Below are 23,834 nucleotides of genomic sequence, written 5' to 3' on the forward strand. Positions count from 1 at the left end.
ATGCAAGAAGTGGAGCAAACTGGTAGCACCCAGTTGGCTTCCTTCTCCCACCTGCTTCATTCCTGCATTGATAGATCAGTTTTCATGGTGGTAATCAAACACACATGCACAAACATACACACACATACATTTTCTCCAAGCTAATGTTAAGGATTGTAGGCCACCACATGTTCTGCAGCCTTTTCCAGCTCTTTTCAGAAAGGCTAGGATTAAATAAACCTAGGATATGCCATCCTTCACTTAGACTGACAGGATTTAAATGTATAGCTGAATTTGTTTTCTAAAAAATGTTGCTGGTGTAGAGCTGACTGTGTCCTCTTTCCCTATTCCACGTGAAATATACATGGCTTTACAAAGCCAGTTTCCTGTGAAATTGACATTGGACAATTTAGGAATAAAAGTGGGTTTAAGCAAAACAGCAATGCAACTTCATGTATAAAGCTGTAATTTTTCACTTTCTGTATATGCATCATATACGTTTTAAATGTATCCATATGTAATAGAGGTTAGAGGATAACTAGCCAGGTGTGTTTTTCTTAGCAACTTGAGAAATTTTTATTGTGCCAGCCTTGAAAACAAAACTTAACTTTGGGTCTTTTGTGAACTCATTCCCTCAGTAGGATGAAGGGATTTCCATTCTTCGAAAGGTGAATTGTGCTTCCAAGTAGGTTTACACGCTGAACACCTGTAGGAATCCAGCCACTGTTGGCTCCTTCCCCTTGATCTATCAGAAAAAGTTGTGAGCCAGCCATTAAACACACTGTGTTATGTTGAAATCTCAGGTCTCCGAATCAAATAGATCGGGATTTGAATTCTCATTGGATTTAACAGCTGTGTGACCTCGGACGATTGCATATCTTCTTCTAACCTCAGCTTTGTCACATGTAAAATAAGGACATTAACCATATCTATCTCAAGGGCTGTTTTAAGGAATAGACCCATAATGAATTTAAATAATTTTAAAGCCTTGTGTGTGGCACACAGTAAGCTTAAAATAAATATTAGATAATATTGTGCCATACAGTGCTAATAATGAGTCCTATATAACAACAAGTAAGTTATATGACTTGATAATAATATTAATCCTATGTAGCAATGAATATTTTAGTACGACTATGTCCCGTGCAATATTTGGGACATACTTATGTTACCAAGCCCAAGCTTGTACTGCTCACCTCAGGACAGGCCAATAAATCGAGATGAGTTGTTGGAGCAAAGAATAGTGACTTTATTTGGAAAGTCAGAGGACTGAGAAGACGGTGCACTTGTGTCCAAAAAACCATCCCTGAGTTAGAGTTCGGGCTTCTTTTATACTAAAAGGGGAGAGGGTGTGGTTGGTTGTTGCAAACTTCTTGGTGCCGGAATCTTTTGCTCTTGCTGCTATTAAAGTTGATCTGGTCATGATATTCCTGTAAACCTCCAGTAGAACAAAGGTAATTCTCTGTTCTGCAACTTTTTATCTCTGTATGAATGGAAAGTATTATAACTTTAAAGGTCAGAACCTTAAGAATGGACTATCCTGTATATATCAGGCTACAGGTAACATTTTTAACTTGTAGCAAAAGCAATAGCATACAAAGGTCAAAGTAAAAGAAACAGATCCAATATGGAGTCTGATTTGTTCTTCGCTATTACACTTATACTAAAAAATTTCTTGTGGTTTCACACAGAAATTCAAATTTAACAGGATGTCCTATATTTTATCAGGCTGTCCTACTCTCAAGGGACATAGTGTTTGCCACCCAAGTTCTATTGCACAACTCCAGGAGTTACCATTGGTGCTGGGCTCTGGGGTATCATTGACATAGAACACAATGGGAATGGTTGCCCTTGAGTGGAATTCTTTGTCCCTAATATCTTTATACCTCGCTCAGTGACACATTTGTGTGTGTTCCCAATATGCCTGTGAGCCTCAGCAAGTCTATGCTGTCATATTCTGGGCAGAAGACACGGAAATGGTTTGCATCTGTTCTGTCTTTGTATGTGTTGTGATGATTATTCCAGAAGAAGTTAATAGGGTGCCATAGCAAATGTATGGCCATGTTCATGCCGTTTCCAGAATTCCAGTTGTCTGAGGGAGAATTATGGTCATTGTCAACGAACCAAGTGACAACTTTGTATCCCAGAGCTCATGGCAGGGAGACCCCCTTCAGAGAGGTGAATGAGACTGAGGAAAGGGGATGAGATTTGTTTACAATATTGAGTTTGTTTCTCTATAGTTTTGTTCCCTGTTCACACTTTTGACCATCAGGACCCTGAGTACAAAACCATATGTCTTTGTGATATAGCAGTACATTATGATAAAACTATAGAGAGCTCTCAATATTGTAAAATGTTAATTTAGCATTTTCTCACAGGAGAAACCATCCCATCAGGTGATACTGGGCTGAGCTCATGAGGTCATATGGAGGGAGAAGTCAAGGAGAGCCAGGATCCCACCTGGCCACCTGGCCCAGGACCACAGGTAACTCTAATTCAGTCATGGAGACTCAAGGGGCTCATAACACTTCACTGCTCATCTCAACCCAAGGGCTGCTTTAAGCCAGCCCTGCCTTAAAGAATAACATACACAACCCAGTGTTCAGGTTGTCCTGAGCACTAGAAACAGTTTCTCTTTCTTTGCTGAGTGTGTTATACAGAATTAACCGCACCCTCCCCGATTAAACTTGGGGATGAGAATGCCAGTTGCCAATGCTGTGCTTACGTGGAATCTGAAACAATGAAATCCTTCTTTTAAAACATGTGTTCCTTAGGGAAGTTGTTCTTATTGGTTATTATTTTAGGGAAATTGTTCTTATTGGTGCCGTGGGAGGAAAAACTGGTAGAGGCTCTCCTCTGACTCCATCAGTATGTGAAATCAGGGGAAGAGAAATCACCTTCTTGCTTTTAGCGGAGGGAGAAGACAGTTGAAAACAGAGGGCACCCCCTTCATTGCTTAGCCAGTAAGACGGAGGACACACTTGTTGGGCACCATTTAGGGGTGAAAGCCTACCTCTTGGCAGTCTTTCTTTATTTTCCCTCTAATGGTCTTTAATGTATTACCTCAAATGAATGCTTCTAGAGCCCCCATCATAAGGGAAGGCTCTGGCTCTCCCTCTTTACCCGGTCCAAGGCCGTGACTTTGTAGCTAGGGAACACAGAGGTCCAACTGTGAAGGTCAGAGCTGAGCATATGCCCTTATATATTTATGGCAAAGCAGATTTGAAAAAAATTAACACACTATATTAGTTAGGGTTCTCCAGAGAAACAACCAGTAAGGGGTGTGTGTGTGTGTGTGTGTGTGTGTGCGTGTGTGTGTGTGTGTGTGTGTATATGAAGAGCTTTATTTCCTGGAATCTGCCAGATTATGCAGGCTGACAAGTCCCAAGATCTGAGGTCAGCAAACTAGAGACCAAAGAAGAACCAGTGTTTCAGTTTGAGTCCAAAGGCAGGAAAGAAACAATGCCCCAGCTTGAAGGCCGTCAAGTTTAACTCAGGGGAGGATCAGCCTTTTTCAGATCTTCAACTGACTGGATGAGGCCCACTCACATTAGAGAGGGCAATCTATTTTACTCAGCCAATGGATGAGTTTAAATGTTAAAGTCATCCAGGAAACACCCTCACAGGTAGATCCAGTATAATGCTTGACCAGCATCCTGAGCATCCTGTGGCTCAGTCCAGGTGGCAAATAAAATTAATCACCACACACATGTGTGGTACTAAAGCAAGTATGTCCAGAATGGCCAGCTTCCTCCAGATCTCACCTAGAGGAGCTGTAACTCCTAGAGTCATGCAACGAGCTTGCTGATGATGTTACTAGAAGAGTAAGAGCATCTGTGTACAAAGTTAGTGTTCAACTAATTCTAAAACCTCCGATGCCTTTAGGGTAGCTTATTAATGCAGGAGGCTCCAACTCCCTGCTTCTGTTTTGGGGGAGAAGTAAAACATTTCATTTTTATTATTGTTTATTATTTATTTATTTTTTTTATTATTAATTTTTAAATTGCTACAGCATTTAAAATAGGCTATCCCATTAAAAAACAATTGTGCTTTTGTCTCCCCATTGATTTTTCTTTCTACTGGTGATATCCATGGACTAGCAGTATTTATAGGCAATCCCCAGAGTTGGCGTACTGTAGTAGAAAGGGTCAAGAGTCAAAAAATATCACTTCTGATGTCATTTATTCACTTACTCGCCATGGGATTTTTGTATCCCTCTTAAGATCTTAGAACCAATCTTCTCATTGGTAGAGGGGGGTTTATAACTCTTGCCCTATCTACTGCCTAGAGTTATTATAAAGGGCCATACAAAATAAAATAAATGTCCCTGAAACACCTTAAGTACTGTAAAACTCTGCTGCATGTAAGGAAATATTATTATCTTCAGTCTATATGAACATCCCCTTCAATTTGTTTTTAAAGTATTACAGTCACGAGGTTGCTTTAGAGTTTTTACAAACATCTTCAGGATATTTCAGGATATTTTGTCACCACTGCTCAGGACAATTCATCTTGAGACAGCCTTGTCCACCTAACAGTTAAAAGTGACTGTAAATTGATTACACATAATTTTGTGATTTAATAAAAACTTGATAGTATGTAAAGTAGGCAAAAACTAATAACTTAGAAAGACCCATAGTGTAATATATTATCGTGGAAAAAAATAGGAACTAGTCCCCAAAAACAGTGTTAAAATTTGGTCCACCAAATGGTACTTGTTCACAAGGAAATACATACAGAAATAGAGAGTAAGCATTTAAAACCTTTTATAACAAGTTCACATTAGCATGACATTTAATCCAAATGTAATTTTGGTTTGTTTAATGTAGTAATAAAAAATTGCAACTTGCATTTTGTATGTCTCTTAATTTTTTCTATTAACTTTGAAAAATGTAAATATTTTGCAAATGTTGGTTTGTGACAGATTGGAAATAAAAATGGTCCCCACCACAGGTGGCTTGAGAAACATTGCTCTAAAATTCCTAATGCCAATAACTACTTCCTGAATATTTAAATATAATTTCATCAAGCATGAGTGTTGTCAGATTGAGTGTTGAAATCTTCTTCAAAGGTAGTTACCTTTTCCAGAATCATGTATATATAATAGTCATAATGTGTATCCAAAAAACACAGCCCCAGACATAACCTTTGATCTATATATGAGCAATAATTTTGCCCTCCATTTGTATTCATTTGCTAAGCTTCCTTGAAATGTTCTGACATTGTCTTCAACTGTAATAAAGCAAATGAGTACCAATAAACCTAACACTAAAAATCTGAGAAAAATGAAGTCATTTCAGGAAAAAGAATTTTTATATTCTTACGTAAAATGACAAGGTCTCTGCTCCCATTAACGATGGAGAGGGTACCATTCTAATTTTTTCACAATCTTTTGACAAAACTAAATAGTAAATCAAGAAATCCCCATACAGATGAAAAGATACAGAAACAGAGCAAAATGGAGGAGTTACTTATGGTGAGATGGTCAATTAAATGTAATAGATGTATGAATTGTAGTCATATACTTTTACAGACTAGCATACACTGCAGAGTATTCACTCAGTTGATGATGTGTGAAATGCTGACTAAGGCTAGGAATCCTTTTTTTTTTTTGTAGCCTTACCTCTGTAACTAAAGCTACTTCATGAATAAGCAAAAGTGAATAAAATAAGGGATTCAGAGATATTTATTCTTGTATGTGCAAATATTCCTTTGAACCACAATTTGCCATCTGTTATTCATTGATGTTTAGGAGGAAAGGCAGTGTTAAGAACTGGGAAGAACATTGGATCAGGTATGAAAGGATATGGGTTCTATCTCTAGCCTGTTACTATTTAGCTGAGTGGCCTTGAGTAAGTCATAAGCACTATTTTAGCTTGTTTTCATTTTTGTTTTTCCCATCTTTTAAATATCAGATTGGACAAGATGCTCCTTTAGGTCCATTCTGGAGCTAAATGATCATGAAAATTTAAGTTAAAAAACAAAAAGATTTCAAAAAGATTCTAGATTGCAGGTATCACATGAGTTATTTTTCTGCAGATTTAAAAGGCACATTCTTTTAGGTTCATAGTGCCAAAGAACCTTTTGAAAGAGCCCATCTATTTACATAAATGTGGTACATAAATATAAAACTGAAAATAAAAATATAAATGCATATATTATTTTAAAGTTCATTCTATGCAGAAATTAAATTCTATTGTCATCAACAAATATGTTCAAGACTTATATTGTATTTCAAAGGAGAGAATTACTTAATGAATAACACTGCCCAAACACTGTATTCTTCCTGTAAATACAAATTAAGGAATGACACTCTCCAATTCTGTACTTTCTCTGTGAATACAGATTAAGGAGTTGGCCTTGCTGTTTGAATTTGGATTCAGAAAATAGCTACCGGGCAATCTCTTGTGTATTAAGCTCCGTATGTTAATTACACACCATTTTGAGAAGTTGCAGTGCATTCTATACTTGCGGAATTTGGAAATGGATTTGAATCAGGATACACTGGTGTACTGCTACTTAGATCTGTACACTATGCTTCACTAGTGGGATTAGTTGCTTATGGTTGTTTAGCCTCATTAAGGATGAAGGTATACAGAATGTTGGGCAAATGCCAACCCATTCATGGGACTGCCATGTTCTGCAGCCCACTCTCTGGGTTAAGCAGGAACTCCCACTGGAACTTGAGTTGATCTAGGGTATAAGCTCCAGAAATCACATCATAGGAAAGTTTTTCTTCTCTCAACTCTTTCTCAATTCTGATTCTTCACAGGAAAAAGACTCTGTCTGGTCCTAGTGTGCTTAATACCTCTCTTAATTACGAATCTCATTTGTTACTAAGAGAGAGTCAACCATCAGGGTCACAATCTTCTGTGAACAAACAGTATCCAATATAATTTAATCATGTGAATTTGTTGCCAATTTTGATAGTAACCTACTTATGCCAAGTGATACTGGCTTTTTAGCTATGGTAGCAACATACTGTTATCTTTTTCAATGGATTTACTTAAGCCCAAAGATATTTTGATTTAAAGAAAACTTTTAAGGACCTCCCTGGTGGCACAGTGGTTAAAAATCCGCCTGCCAGTGCAGGGGACACAGTTAGATCACTGGTCCGGGAAGATCCCACATGCCATGGAGCAACTAAGCCCATGTACTCAGCAGAACTACTGATCCTGTGCTCTAGAGCCCACACACCACAACTACTGAAGCCCACCCACCTACAGCCCATGCTCCGCAACAAGAGAAGCCACCACATTGAGAAGCCCATACACCACAACGAAGAGTAGCCCCCACTCGCTGCAACTAGAGAAAACCTGCATGCAGCAACAAAGACCCAACATAGCCAAAATAAATAAAAATTAATTAATACAAAAGAAAACTTTTAAGTAAATAAACTTATAGTACATGGCTGGCAAATTTTCTAAGATGATATGTGAATGATTGAAGCTTTGGAAACATTGGCCTACTGGAAAAATACACTGAGATGGAAGATAGAAAATCTGACTAAATTTAATTTGAACCCTGTCACTAATTATTGGATTGTCCTCGGGTGAGATGATGAATTTTTCATGCCTCCATTTCCTCATTATCCAATAAGTATGATGATATTTGCCTAGCTACCTTTGGAATGATGATGTGAAGATTAAAATTAAAGGATGAGTAGTAAAATAATATAAAGTCAAAAGTCATATATACATAGGTTTGTTATTATGTATCTGAAACACCACTTTTTTTTTCTTTTAGGTTTTTTTTTCTTTTTTCATCACCCCAGCAGTTGGGCGGGGGATCATGTCCACTTAGGAAAAAAATAATATCATCTCTGTTTTCTCTCTAGGATCATGCCATTAATTAGCAGGGTGTGTGTGTGTGTGTGTGTGTGTGTGTGTGTGTCTGTGTGTCTGTGTGTGTGTGTATGTCTGTGTGTGTGTGTGAGAGAGAGACTACAGTTGTACAGTTTCTACATATACACTATTCCCAAATACTAAAGCTGTTATCTTTTCCTGATTGATTACCTGTTTATTTGCACTGTTTTTCATGGTGATCAAAAAGTTTGAAAACTAAACTATGTTTCAAAAAGAACCTAATAATAGATCTTATTCATCTCAAAGCTTAATAAAAATATTATGGCCTGTCTGAATATTTAGAGTTATTAAAAGTAATGGAGCTTAGTTTCATGCCAAAACTATTTCTTGATCTGTAATAATATTTGGAATTTTGTTTATTGTATTTTTCGTTTTGCTTAAAACCTCAAATTTGCTACAGAATATATCATCTCTGCACAAAAGATATTTTACTATTATATAATGTCATTTCCTATAGACTTCAGAGTTGCTTTTTCCAATTTAATCATGTTTCTTCTTGAAGTTAAAGTTGTTGTGTTGGTTAAAATATAATAGTTCATTTAAATATGGGATCTATTTTGATATTAATGATCAATCATGTCAGGCTTTTGTCTGTGCTTTATTTTGAGACATGCGTACAACTAAGTTCCAACTTATTAATTCATTGTGTGAAATAGAAGATATTCACACACTTAGAAATAATGCTAGCAGTTGTTGTTTGATTTCCCATTCTATTAAGCAAAGCTTATTTAAGCACTACTGCTTCATAATCTCATTCACATATAAATATTTAACTGTGGTCTATGGAAGTGATTGCCAAACTTGAGCGGTCATCAAACTCACCTGGAGGGCTTGTCAAAAGACAGATCACTTGGCCCACCCTCAAGTTTCTGATTCCAAGGTGGGGCCTAAGAATTTGCATTTCTAGAAAGTTCCCCATTGATGCTGAGGCTGATGATAAATGCTGTCCTAGGACCACACTTCTTTTCTCCCCATTGGTGCAGTGGAAGGCACTATAGCAAGACAGGGAAGCCCATGGACTTTGGTGATACCCCCAGGTTTTTGCCCTGGCTTTGACACTTAAGAGCTGTATAACTTAGACCAAGTTAGGGATCAATTTTGTCCACTGTAAAGTAGTAACAATTATATGTACTGGAAATATTGAATGAAATAACGTATATCAAGTGTTTAAAGCAATGCCTAGCATGTTATGAACACTCACTAAATGCAACATTAGTAACTAGTGGTGACAGTAGTTAGAGTGGTAATAGAACCACTAGTTATGGTCATAGAATATACATACCTACCTTAGTTCAACTGCAATAAAAGTTTATTAGACTTTTCTAAGGAAGGCTAGACAGAAAGTTTGATTTTCACTGATGGCATTGCTTCTATGAGAAGCATTCTGGCAAGAAGGAATTCAGTGAAAAGAAATACCACCCTTACTGAAAGAACTTCCAAGAGCATGCTAGAGATTGGAATCTAGATGGCAGTGTAAGCAAAATGTATAAATTTCTGCAGTGTTTCTCAATATTCAGAACTTACTGCATGTGTTTCTTTTTTCCCTTAGCAACAAGAGCAAGACCCAACAAACCTATATATCTCAAATCTCCCCATTTCTATGGATGAACAGGAGCTTGAGACTATGCTGAAACCATTTGGACATGTCATTTCCACAAGGATACTAAGAGATGCTAATGGAGTCAGCAGAGGCGTTGGCTTTGCCAGGTAAAACACCTGCTCTTTCCTTGTATTCCCTTTAATTCCATCCCTTTCTAGCACTACAAGAGTGCTGGAATATAGAATATTCAAAGAAAAGTAGCTTATCAAACTGACTGTATCTTTGCTTTGAGTCAGAGAATTCCAGTGTAACTAGAAATATGTTGTTCTTGCTAAAATCTGTACATAGAATGTTTATATCTGTCTCAAGTCATAATGGTATGCATAACCCCTTCCCAGTCCTCTCTATGCCTGTAGATCAACAAAATCAGATGACGTCAGTTTCTACTAGGGATAATAAATGCCCAGCACCCCAGAGCTAAAGACCCCATGGGGTGAACAAAGCATCCACATGTTTCAGCATTGATTTCTAAAGAGCAAGATGGTAGAATTTCTCAGTCAGGGGAAGAGAGAAGAGAGGAAAGATTTCGAGAAACAGGAACTGTTGGGTAGTCTCAAGGAACTCAGAAATCTAAGGGGAGGTGAAGAGGGCATTTGCATTTAAGAGGCCCTGGCTGTGTGTTTTTGATGTTTTAAACAAAACAGAAAAGAACAAATTGCACTTTTCTCATTGTTGGAAGAAGATGAGTAGTTTTCTTTTTAACTTTAAGAGAATGTTTACAAAAGAGGATCTCAGCCAGGAATGGAGTTAAAATGGTGGTACCTGCTGTGCTTTCATGAAGAAACAAAGTTAAGGAAACTACAGGGAAACCGAAACTGCTCAATAACAAAGAAGAAAAGGAAAAGCTGTGTCTCCACGGTTGGGTGTGTTTATGCGTCTTGAGGTCTTGAGCGGACTCAACATGAATGAATGGATGAATGTTAATGTCATCTGGAAGGCAGCCCCTTGCAGGCAGGTGTTTCCCCCTATGGGGAACCCTGCCATCATTGGAAAAACCATCCCAAACCAACCTCCGTGAACCCACTTGGAAAGATATGAAAATGCATTGATTAACTGATCTCTGACTTGACTTCCTTGAGGTCATGGACCATGTCTTAAAATTCTTCTTATTCCCCACAATGTTCTACACATTCTACTAGACCGGGAGACGTATGCAGGATACAGGTCTGAAGATTTGAAGAGAAGTCAGCAGAATGAAAAACATCTCCCAGACTTGAATGCATGCATGAGGCATTCAAGTTTTCAGAACATTGTTAACTGTTGATTGTCATGGTCAAGGCAGAGCTAATTGCAACACCTGGGTCTCTGAAATTGTCCAACTTACTCATTCTTGGAGACTGTACAGCCGGCTATTGGAGGCCTAGCCAGTGCAGGAGGCACTAAATGCCTGCCATGCTCCACTTCACACTGCGTGCACACGCCTTTGGCTCAGCACCCACCTCCTGCCCCGCAAAACCTCTCTAACAAATTAGTTTCTCCTTCATTTATGCTCCTGCTGAGAAAGGAACATGTTTCAGATTCATCAAGAGAACACATTTTCTAAGAAGATCTATGTTTTGTTTCTTTGTTTTTTAAACAAAAGATTTTTGGTACAAAGTATGGATATATTAGTCTGCTCAGGCTACCATAACAGAATTCAACAGACTGGGTGGCTTTAAACAACAGACATTTATTTTCTCCCAATTCTAGAGGCTAGAAGTCCAAGATCAAGGTGGCAGTAGGTTTGGTTTCCTCTCTGTGTCTTGCAGATGGCCTTCTTTTCCCATATCTTCACATGGTCTACCCTTTGTGTTTGCTCCTAATCTCTTCTTAAAAGGGCATCAGTCAGATTCGATTAGGATCCACCCATTATATATACACACAATTTATAATCCAATCTCCTGGGATAAACCATAATGGAAAAGAATATTAAAAAAAGAATGTATCAATATATATATGTAAAACTGAGTCACTTTGCTGTACAGCAGAGATTGGTACAACATTGTAAATCAACTATGCTTCAATAAAAAAATTAATGAATGTGGGCTTCCCTGGTGGCGCAGTGGTTGAGAGTCCGCCTGCCGATGCAGGGGACACGGGTTCGTGCCCCGGTCAAGGAAGATCCCACATGCTGCAGAGCGGCTGGGCCCGTGAGCCATGGCCGCTGAGCTTGCGCGTCCGGAGCCTGTGCTCCGCAACAGGAGAAGGCCACAACAGTGAGAGGCCTGCGTACTGCAAAAAAAAAAAAAAAAAAAAAAATTAATGAATGTAATATAAAAAAAAACAACATATATACACAACTTCTTTATTCATTCATCTGTTGATAGACACATAGGTTGTTTCCATGTCTTGGCTATTGTAAACAATGCTGCTATGAACATTGGGGTGCATGTATCTTTTTGAATTAATGTTTTCGTTTTCTTCTGATATATACACTAGTGGAATTGCTAAAACACATGGTATTTCTCTTTTTAGTTTTTTGAGGACTCTCCATTCTCTTTTCCACAGTGGCTGCACTAATTTATATGCCCACAATAGTGTACAAGAGTTCCCTTTTCTCCACATTCTTGCCTGTCCCAGTACTGGTGCCCACAGACTGGTGGGTGGGGATGGAGCTGGGTCCTGAGGCTAATAAACTAGAGGGAGGATTCCACGATGGCACTTTCCAGCACCAGTGTTATTATGGCAGAACGAGCTCCCAGAAATGACTGCTGCCAGCATCTCTGTCCCCAGGGGGAGTCCCAGTTGCCTCCTGTCTCTCCAGGAGACTCTCCAAGATTAGCAGGTGGGTCTGACTCAGGCTTCTTTCAAATTACTGCTTCTGCCCTCGTTCACGGAGCGTGTGAAATTTTGTGTGCCTCCTTTAAAAGTAGAGTCTCTATTTCCGACAGCCCTCTGGGTCTCCTGAAAGTAAGCCCCACTGGCCTTCAAAGCCAAACGTTCTAGGGGCTCGTCTTCCCAGTGTAGGACCTCCAGCCTGGGGAGTCTGATGTGGGTTTCAGACCCCTTGCTCCTTGGGGAGAACCTCTACAGTTGTAATTATCCTCCCCTTAGTGATTCACCCACTGGGGTTGGCGGTGGGGGGGCACGGGTCTTGACTATACCATGACTCTGCCCCTCTTACCTGTCTCATTGTGGTTCCTCCTTTTTTTTTCTTTTTGGCTTTTTGAGTTAATTATTATTGTTTTTGTTATATTATTATATTCACATTTTACAATTATAGAAAAAATGAAGGCAAGAGAAGTTTAAAATCCTGTACAATATCTCACAGAAGATAAGCAGGAGAACCCACTTATAGGTTCGGGTATAGGTGAACATAAGCCCATGTTCTCAAGATCACAAGGGCTATAGCCAAACAAATAATGATATATCTTTAGTTGTGGAAGATCTTTTCTGTTAAGTTAGTCTTTTTCATTGATAGTTGTTCTGTAAATAGTTGTAATTTTGGTGTGCTCGTGAGAGGAGGTGAGCTCAGGGTCTTTCTGCACTGCCGTCTTGGGACAAAATCCCCGGTGTGGTTCTTGGTTCATGTGCAAGAGATCCTGAAATTCCTTTGACTCAAAAGAAAACCTCCATTATTATTTTACTTGTAAGCTATATTCATCTTCTTTGAAAATCACCTCTTCAAAGTAAAGGTGGTATCTTCGTTTTATATTTAAACCACTGAACTTCAAAGCATTGATTTGAATGCCAGTAGGGTGCAGAGACAGCACAATTACAGGCTTTTTAACGTTCCAGAAGCACTAGATGGTGTCTGAAATTACAGACTTTCATTTTATTTTATTATTATTTTTTTCCTCTCGTAACATAAAACAGTTTTGTAAGATCCACCCCCCTGCAGGCAGCATTTTATAGCCAAGTCATAAACCCTGAAAAACAAAAGTTTATGGTGGGAATGCTGACAGTCAGACCCACTACTGCAGAGCTCGCGGATGCCAACAGACTACCTTGCCTTCCAGCATGAGGATCAGAACATAAATCAGCCTGAGTCTGGAGGGACAGGACTGCATGTTCACGTTATCCATTTCCCATTCCCAGAAACATAAGACCGTTTGTCTAACAAAAATCACATTGAACGAGTGTTATGAGAGGCCGGTAAAGAATGACCCAAAGTGGAGAAGGGATGAGGGTAAGCGTTCACAATTACTCCAGCTTCAACATCTGGGAACATAGAACCTCTTTAAGCCATGCATTTACTGTCCCCTGGTGAGCTAAAGGGCGTGAGAGACCGCTGAGCACAGAGACCTTTGTATTCTGTAGTTTTTTTCACCTCTCTTCAGTACTCTTAATTTGATTCTCATGGAGTTTTGTTTGAATGACTTTTAACATCTGGGCAGTGTTCTACCACTCCCTACCAAATGGGCAAGTTTTCCAAATAAATCATTTCAGTGCTTCTTTCTTTTCACTAAGTAAAAAAATTAATCACAGTTACAGGAAGACAAATATCAGGCTGATTATTAAAAATTAATTAAAATATTATTTTTGTATTTTCTTTTAATTACTTCAAATATCATTACAATTTTATTCTTTACTTTCCACTGCCTGACATTTCTTGCTGCCTATCTTCTCCCACCTCCCAAAATAGAAAGAGAACACAGACTCAGAATAAACATAAAGAAAATATAGAAAATTTTAAAATTATAAGGCAAATGCCAATACTTTCTTTGTAGGCAACTATATGATGCTTTAAAATGACCATCAAGCCTATCTAAATGTGATTTTATTGTTTAGAATGTGTTTCGATTCATATCTACCTTAAATCCATCTTTAAGAAATGTTGTGTTAATATTTCTCCCTTGATGTTTTGGCAATTCATTTGCCATTACTGTCTCAAATGCATGGAACTAGGAAATCAACTGTGAGCAAAGAAAATCTCTAAAATGTAAACTTAGTGATTAGTAACCACCAAACTACAGCTGTGTTTGCACAGAAACAGGTTACAACTGTGTTTGCTGAGATTGAAAAGAAGGTGGACTGTTATTCCTTTTAGTAATTTTAATTCCTCTCTCAATTGCCAGCAGATGTGATCCACTAAAGAGAAAACCCCTGGTCCACCCTGTAGCTTCTTTATCTTTATTCTTGTTTTATGTGTTTATCTTCATCGTTTCTTTATGTTGTCTGTTTGTCTTTCTGTCTTTTAACATCAGAAAGTCATGGTCATGGCTAGAGAAGGCAGATCACTCTACTTTCTTTTCCGTGTATTAGGAGCCCTGGTTTTCAAAACCCAAACAAACAAACCAACCTGTCAACCAAACAAACAAATGAATTAAATTGCATTGAATAATCTATTATTCTGAAATCCCCTGGTCTTCAATCTTTCTGTATACATGCTTTTATAAAAACTTAGAAAAGGAGAAAAAACATACAGTTTATTGTTCTATTATTTTGAAATTGGAATGGCGTTGTTCCAAAGTCAGCCCTCCGTGGGATGGGAGGAGAGTTCTGAATATTATTTATCCTTGTGAAACTGAAATTGGAGAACTTTGTTACCTTGCAATTGGAAATAGAGGCCATTCCCTGTGCTCAGGGTCTGTAAGATCTCTTTACCCTGTGCTTGCCCTAAGTACAAACCATGACAGGGACTCTTGGGCCCTGAAGGCTGTGGGGATTTCAGGTAGGTTGTTGGCTTCCCGCCAATAAAGAGAAAGACTTCGAAATATCATTTGGAGGGCACATGTGGGCCTCTTTTATTTAATATCTTTCATACATACTCTGCTTTCTATGAATTGGACCAACCTAACATCCATCTGTATCCGTGTGGTTATAAATATGGCTTTATGGTCAGAAATAACTTAGTTTTCATCTTAGTTCTGTTCTTCCTATCTGTGTTCTTGGACTAGTTACTTAAACTCTTTTAGCCTCCCTTCCTTATATGTAAAATGTATATATTTTTTTAATTTTTATTGGAGTATAGTTGATTTACAATGTTGTGTTAGTTTCAGATGTACAGCAATGTGAATCAGTTATACATATAAATATATCTATTCCTTTTTAGATTCTTTTCCCATATAGGTCATTACAGAGTACTGACATCTTGATTTTATTTATTTACTTATTTGTTTGTTTATTTATTTATTTATTTTTGGCTGCATTGGGTCTTTGTTGCTGCACGCAGGCTTTCTCTAGTTACGGCAAGTAGGGGCTACTCTTCCTTGCAGTGCACGGGCGTCTCGTTGTGGTGACTTCTCTTGTTGCGGAGCACGGCGTCTAGGCGCACGGGCTTCGGTAGTTGTGGCTCGCGGGCTTAGTTGCTCCGTGGCATGTCGGATCTTCCGGACCAGGGCTCAAACCCGTGTCCTCTGCATTGATAGGCAGATTCTTAACCACTGCGCCCAGGGAAGTCCTGTAAAATGTATTCATCCATGCATTCATTCAGTTCACCCAGTAAATATGTGGGCACTAGTAATGTGCCAGTAATTATTCTACATGTGATAATTAGAGATGTGCACACACACACATACACACACACACAAGTATCTGCTTTAATTGACTGGCATTCTACTGGATTGGGGACACAGTAAGTATGTCATCAAACATAAAATAGTAAATAATGGGTATCAACAATTAATATCAAATAACTAAAGTGCTATGAAAACAAAATAAAGCATAGGGGTGCTATAGAGAATGTGACAAAATGAGAGGTTTGAGGTAAAGGACAGGAAAGCCCTCTGAGGAGACTGCATTTAGCCTAAGATGCACATGATAAGAAGAAACCAGCATGAGACTCCCTGGTGGGCCTGGAGGGTGAAAGGAGCTGTCCCAGCAGAGGAAAAGAGAGAAGGAGAGCTAAGCTGGGGCCAGTTCCTCATACCTGGGAAACAGAAAAAAGGCAAGGTTGATATATTATAGAAAAAAGAAGAGAAATGTAATAGATAGTAATATCTAGTAATGAATGAAATATGGCTATAGCTCAAAGAGACTGATTAAAAGTGATCAAATGAGTTCCAGTTGCATTGAATGGTGAGATTTTTCTATACCTGAACACATTATACTTATTGATTCCTCCTTTATCTCAGTTCTCATTTTTGAATTGAAGGTTTTTCCATTTCTTTACCAAATTCTCTTTGAGCACAATTAATCTATGGTTAAAAGACAGATTTAGATTATGACGCATCCAGACAAGGATGTCCGCTGGGGGTAGGTGGGTAGTCTGAAAGAAGCAGTTCCCAGACTAAGTGTAAGTAAACTTATTTTTTCTTACATTTTTCTTGAAATACACAGCCTCAGAGATCATTTTGTTCCTTGGGTATTGATAGTTTTATGATGTAGCCGTCAAAGTGCTGGCTAGAAGCATAGTTTCACCACAAATGATCCAACTGAAGAGGCTAGCATGGAGGAGTATTTACAGAAGTGTGGGCAGAGTTAAGGGAACTGATGAAGGGATGCTGAGATACCCAGAGATGAGCCGCAGAAGGAAGCCTTTACGCCTGAGAGCAGACAGCAGGTGAAGCCATGTGCCCAGAGCCCAGTGAGACCCAGAGCCTTGGAGGAGGGGCCACCTAGAGGCACTGTAGACAGGGAGGGATGTAACCCTTGCCAGACAGACGTGGTGCCAAAGCAGAGAGAATGAGGAGGACCAGCCAGATCTCTCTCTGTTTCCACCAGGCCTCCAGTGGTGACACCAATAAAAACCATCAAGTAACAGAGCAAAGGTGATACAGTCCACGGAAGGGTCACTTCTTTGGGGCATAGAGCAGAGCAGAGAAGGCGTATGGGGGAGGGCTAAGCAGAAAACATCAGCACACATGGATGAGTGAACTAATTTTCTTTCCTCTTGACTCCACTATTAAAAAGTAGAAATAGAAAGCAGTGCAAAGTCAGCAATAAATACCACCTGCTACTTCTCCTTCAGACTGGCAATGGATACAGGTAGGTTGGAATGATGGCAGACTGGCTCTGTTTACAGAAAACAACTGCTCAAATCTAGAGTAACTTTGCCATGATGTCTTTTTTCTGACATCATTTCTGACACCAAATATGTGGACTTCTGTGACATTGAATGTGTGTCATTTTTCCATACTAATTATCCAATTCTCTGACTCCAGCTGGGTGTCCAACAATTCATTTCAGTTTTAACACTAACTACTCAGAGTTGTCATCAGGCTGCACAGGTTCAAGGGCTAAGTCCCACAAGAGTGTCCCCACTTCAGACACCACCACAAATGGGGTACCAAGCTACCCACAATTCTGCCCCACCCACTACAAATTCAGGGGTTCCCTTGACACCCCTCAGGCTTGAAAATTCACTAGGACTATCCACAGAACTCAGGAAAACACTTAAATATTTACCTGTATGTCATAAAGGATACAGCTCAGGAACAGCCAAATGAAAGAGATGCATAGGGCAAGGAAGGGGGTGGGAGAATGGCTCAGAGCTTCTCTGCCTTCTCTAGGTGTCCCGCCCTCCCAGCACATCAATGTGCCCACCTACCCATCAGCTCTCCAAACCCTGTTGTTCAGTGGTTTGAATGGAGGTCTCATCACATAGGTGCCATTGATTAAATCATTGGCTCTCGGTGGTTGCACTCAAATCTCCAGCCCCTCACCCATCCCCAGACACTGAAGAGTGGGCCTCACAGCTCCAGCCCTCTAATTCTTTGGTCTTTCTGGTGACCAGCCCTATTCTGAAGCTATCTAGGGGTCTCACCTTGAATCACCTCATTAACAGAAACTCAGGTATAGTCAAAAGTGATCCATTACAAATAACAGAAGACGTTCCTTTCACTCGGGAAATCCCCAGAGTTTTAGGAGTTCTGTGCTAGGAACCAAGGACAGAGACCAAATTTATTTTTGTTATACCATAGTTGCCATGCAGAAAACACCTTATCTCGTCTTTCATCGCATCTTTCAAGAGGAATCAGAAATTCAACTTTTCACGTGAAGTCTCCCAATCTCTAAATGTTGACAACCATTTCAAATTTTTCAAAAACTCTTTGCAGCCCAAGCAAAACATTCGTGAAGGCTGGATTTGGCCCATGGTTTCCAGTTTGGGGCACCTGACAGAGAACTCCAGAACAGTGGTTTTCAACCCTGACTGCACACTGGCATCACCTCGGCAGCTTTCAAAAATATGTGCCTAGACTTCATGCTAAAGCAATTAAGTCAGAATCTCCTGAGCTGGGGCCCAGACACTGATATTTTTAAAAAATAGTTCCCTGATAATTTTAATGTACCATCATTTTAAAAATAAGCTTTTTTATTTTGGAATAAGTTTAGTTTTACAGAAAAGTTACAAAGGTAATACACAGGTTTTGTACACCCTACATCCAGTTTTCCCCGTTGTTAACCCTTTGCATTACCATGACATATTTGTCAGAATTAAGAAACTGACATCAGTACATTATTATTAACCAAACTCCAGACTTTATTGGAATTTCACCAATTTTTCCATTGATATCCTCTTTTTGTTCCAGAATCCAATCCCTGGTACCATTTTGCATTTGGTGGTTTTTCTCATCAGTTTGCTCTGGTCTCTGACGGTATCTCAGACTTGCCTTGTTTTCCATGAGTAGTCCCAGCCAGGTATCCTGGAAAATGTCTCCAGGTCTGCATTTTTCGGTGTTTAGTTCATGATGGGATCCATGTTATGTCTAAGTTCTGGAAAGAATACCACACAGGTGAAGTGCCCTTCTTGTTATATCATACCAGGGTATAATCTCCATTTCTGAGAACACCTACTCTAGTTAATCATGGCTGAATGAAATGGAGATGGCTGGCCCCATCCAGCTTCAACACAGATGAAAGCAGATCAGGGCAGGAAATCAGGAGTGATGACAGGAGGCCAGCAGTGGAGCCCCATCCCTTCCAAACAAGCCAACGAACTCAGCGTCAACGGACAAATGTTCCGTTGCAGGCTTCTCTACCACCTCAACTTTAGAGAAGCCACTGCTTTCTGGTGTTATTTTCTTCCTCTGTACCATGTAGAAGTTGGTATTTCCAGTCCTGAATATATGTGATTCTAAAGTTTTGGAGTGGGTTTTCATGAACCAAATATTGTCCATAGCTCCATTTCATAAGAGGAATGTGCTTCAGTGCTAAGCAAGGGGCCACCAAAATGTCAGAGTTTCTGCAAAGGGAGGTGGTAGGAAGGCCAGTCTACTGCCCTATTTTGCATTTATGACACTTGTCTCCTAAAGATGTCAAGCACCTCGAAGGAAGAAAACAAATTGCAAAAACTGAGAAAATTCAACTCCTTCACTCCTCTTTCTTGCTGAAATTCACTATTATTTCTTCTGTTACCATGGATTACGAAGTCAATGACATAATTTGTTTTTTACAAAATCTTTTCGTGTTGACACTTTCAGCAAATCTTACCGGAAGCGAGGATGAATGGCTTGCAAAGCTGTATGTTCTAAGTTGCCAATAATTTGTACGGAGCCTGTGATTGCAAAACCACAAAAATTTCACAATAGTGGAAACCTTTCATTAAGCATCATAAATGACAGGGTGGATTTGTTTTAACTATGTGCGTAATCATGCTTATTGATTTAAGATCATAAACTGAGAGATTCTCCATGGAGGTGAGACAGGTAGGCTGCAAATCGTTGTACACAATATTTTGCCACCTCTGTGTGTTAAGTCTGACCCAGAACATTCTCCCGGTATTGGGTCAGGCTCTCATCTGGTGTAATTTGCCCATGGGGATTGTATTGGCTATGAAACTAGCACCTATTAGTAGCTGTTGTAAAAAAGAAATGTTCTCTAAATCACAATTCAGTGGTGCGTTTCGAATGACTGAAGCCAGGTTCCTAGGCACGGAGACAAGAAAGAATGTCAAACAGGACCTTTAATGCACGTTTGTATTTAAACATCAGACCTAACAGAAAACCCTGAGACTTTATACAATGATTGGAGCGTTGTAGGAACCTAATTAATGCATTGCATTGTCGGGTGAATGGTTGGCCAGGCACACGAGCTCTTCTGAGGGATGTGAGAGGGTTCAGGTACCGCCTAGAAAGAATGAGTGCAGTTGTAGGGATTCAGTGGCCCATCTGAAGGGGCCATGGAAAGGCAGCTTTGTCTGGCACGCTGCCTTTTCAGACCCACTTGATAATATTAGTGTCAGTTTCAAGTGGAGCGCATGCCAGATTGCAGATAGCTTGGGCTGGCATTTCAAATAGGCTAATTGTGAAACTGGAGAAGAAAATGGTCACATTCTTGCTAAGGTGGCCATTCAAATGCAGTCTCTCCCCCAGAGTTCCATGGGTCTCACTCTGAGCCTTTCCCCTCGGCAGCTCCTCGATTTCCCTCTTTGCTGGGATGGCTTGGCCTTGTTAAAATGTGCCCTGTGTATTAAAATGAAATTGTCACTGCCGGGTGGTGCCACATAACATGGTTTGACACTAAGCACTGGCAGCTACAGAAAACAGACTTTTATTGCATTTATTCTTTCGGAGATGAGAGTCTCTAAAGGCTCCTGCAGACATATACTTAGTTAAATCTGAATGAAGCCAGAGTGAACACTCTACGCTGCTGTCTGGTGTTCACAGAAATGGCCCCCACTGGGCTTGGTGGGGCTGTAAACCAGTCTTAACAGAAGATGATCGTACTAGAATCCAAAAGGGAAGATATGAGGCTTTCAAACCAGGACAAAAATGTTTTAGGTGGATGGATGAGATGAAGCCACGAAGCACACACACGCTATCCCCCATCCAGTTTCAGTGTGCGTTTAGAATTCCGTGTCGTTTTAAAGACAAAAGGGGAAGGATTTGATTTGTAGGACTCTGGCAAGCAAGCTTTAGATTCTTAACTGCCTTTTATCTAGATGAGTACCCAGAGAGCAACTGAACAGGGAGGGGGCCCTGGGGCATAAGCTTTTCATTCCATAGCTCTCCTGGAATCAAAATTCCATAAAGCAACATCTGTAGTAATTAAGGACGCACATTTCCTCTCCCATTCATGTCTCTGCTAGGAGGGAAGGTTATCTTCCCTAAGAGACAATGGATAGTTGGTCCTGTGGGAAAAGAGAAAGAGCAGAATTTGAATTCTTTTGTTCCTAGAAATGGAAGTTTCCTAGTTAAAAAAATAATTAAGGGATTTCCCTGGTGCCGCAGTGGTTAAGAATCCACCTGCCAATGCAGGGGACACGGGTTCACGCGCTGGTCCAGGAAGATTTCCACAAGCCGTGGAGCAACGAAGCCCATGCGCCACAACTGCTGAGCCTGTGCTCTAGAACCCGCGAGCCACAACTACTGAGCCTGCGTGCCACAACTACTGGAGCCCACGTGCCACAACTACTGAAGCCCACGTGCCTAGAGTCCATGTCCCACAACAAGAGAAGCCACCGCAATGAGAAGCCCGCACACCACAACGAAGACCCAATGCAGCCAGAAGTAAATAAATAAATTTATTTTTTTTTAATTAAAAAATAACAAGTTGGAAGATGTAAAAGATTCCTCTGGAAAGAAAATGTGAAGGAGTTAGCAAAATTATACTTAGCTGCTCCTCAATATTTGGAATGGGAAACAATTCATCTTATCTTTCTAATCCAAATATCCTCTGATTTGGGGGAATTTGTGATTAAGCAGTGAATAAAATGCTATTTTTGTTTTTATTTTTATTTATTAAAAGTGGGTATTATTAAGCTTAAAGAGTTTTAGTTTTGCATTTCGACACAAAAGTGAGTCACTCTTCAGATGTTCTTCAAAATAACACTAGGTAGATCCAATGGGCATCTAATAAATGAACATTAACCTATTAACGTCAGATTAGTTTCCTGTGCTTTCTTGTCATATTAGGACCAGCTATGTAATTTGTGGGATCTAGTGAAAATTAAAAATACAAGACCCCTTGTTTAAAACGTATTAAGAATGTCAGGATGGTGACAGCAGAACTTTAAATCAAGTGCAAGGTTTTTCTAAGCACAGGACTCTGGTACTGCATGTGTACCCCTGACATTGGTCCTGCTCTGCTTCACCATCTTATCAATGCAGAAAAAATGTGCATCTTTCCCATGCTTCCTAGGAATGTACATTGGAAAATGTTCTGTTTTGAGTCATAAGGTAATTACAGCTCCCCAGATGGAACGTGCGTTTGAAACCATCTTCAAATAAAGCTACCATATGATTCTGCAATCCTACTCCTGGGCATATATCTGGAGCAAACCGTAATTTGAAAAGATACATATATCCCAGTGTTCATAGCACTATTTACAGTAGCCAAGACACCGAAGCAACCTAAATGTCGATCGACAGATGAATGGATAAAGAAGATGTGGTATATACATACACAATGGAATATTACTCAGCCATAAAAAGGAATGAAATAGTGCCATTTGCAGCAACACAGATGGACCTAGAGATGATCATACTAACTGAAGTAAATCAGACAGAGAAAGGCAAATATATGATATCACTTATATGTGGAATCTAAAAAAAAAATGATACAAATGATCTTATTTACAAAACAGAAAGACTTACAGACTTAGGAAACAGACTTATGGTTACCAAAGGAGAAACATGGGGGTAGGGATAAATCAGGAGCTTGGGATTGGCATACACACACTATTATATATAAAATAGGTAACCAACAAGGACCTAATGTGTAGCACAGGGAACTCTACTCAATATTTTGTAATAACCTATAAGGGAAGAGAATCTGAAAAAAAAATAGATATATATGTATGTATAACTGAATCACTTTGCTGTACACCTGAAACTAACACAACATCGTAAATCAACTATACTTCAACAACAAAAAAAATTTCTTAACCTGGTAACTCAGATGCTCTTGCCTGCACCCCTCAGCTTATCTCCAAGAGTTTCCCTGAGTGAACCTTCCACTGGGCCACAGTGCTCTACTCACTCTACCCCATCTACAAGGACACAGCCTGCCCCCTCCCAGCCTGGCCCCTACCCTAGTTACTTCTGCAAAGGCCTTTCTGTCCTCCTGTGCCCACTTCTCAGAGTTTTCCTGGCTTCTGCAATTCCTCTCACATTTGAATTCCTCTCGGTGTAATAAATATATAACTTATTTGGCATTTGCTTATATATATATATTTTTTCCTTTTCTTTTTTTCTCTGCATGTAATATGAATATGAAAACACACATAAAATTTGGATGTAAGAAAGTTTTACAAATTGTGTCAAAGGGCTCCATTCCAAGAAAGTTCATATTAATAACAGAGCAGAAAATCCAAAATTATACACTTTGCCTTTTAGACAAAAAATTTCACACATTTCATACACATTCTTTTATATGTATGTGTGCCATTTCTTAAGTCCGTTTTTCCTCTAGTGTACCGTTTGTGGGAATTAATTTCTTCTGATCACAGTTGACCCTTTAATTTTTATCTTCCACACTCTGTTTTACAAAATAATAAAGTCCAGATATAGTTACTATTCAGAAAATGTTGCTGATACTGTTCTACTTAGGGGAGAGCAACACTGCTAATGTTGGCAGTATGATGCTAT

The 23,834-nt window shown here is 39.4% G+C and overlaps 1 protein-coding gene across 9 annotated transcripts in view; it reads left to right on the plus strand.

The window, feature by feature from the left end:
• Positions 1 to 23,834, plus strand: part of RBMS3 (RNA binding motif single stranded interacting protein 3) — a 711,536-nt gene that overhangs the window by 464,735 nt on the left and 222,967 nt on the right. For all 9 annotated transcript variants that reach the window (XR_003796707.1, XR_003796708.1, XM_029242733.1 and 6 more), the window contains exon 5: positions 9,394 to 9,551. Coding sequence is in view for 7 of the 9 variants with exons in the window: in XM_029242733.1 (XP_029098566.1) it covers positions 9,394 to 9,551 (158 nt within the window). In the remaining 2 variants the exon portion in view is untranslated. The remainder of the gene's footprint in view (positions 1 to 9,393; positions 9,552 to 23,834) is intronic.

This window comes from Monodon monoceros, unplaced genomic scaffold, assembly GCF_005190385.1.
Source record: "Monodon monoceros isolate NGI ecotype Baffin Bay Population unplaced genomic scaffold, NGI_Narwhal_1 Super_Scaffold_3, whole genome shotgun sequence".
Classification (NCBI taxonomy): domain Eukaryota; kingdom Metazoa; phylum Chordata; class Mammalia; order Artiodactyla; family Monodontidae; genus Monodon; species Monodon monoceros.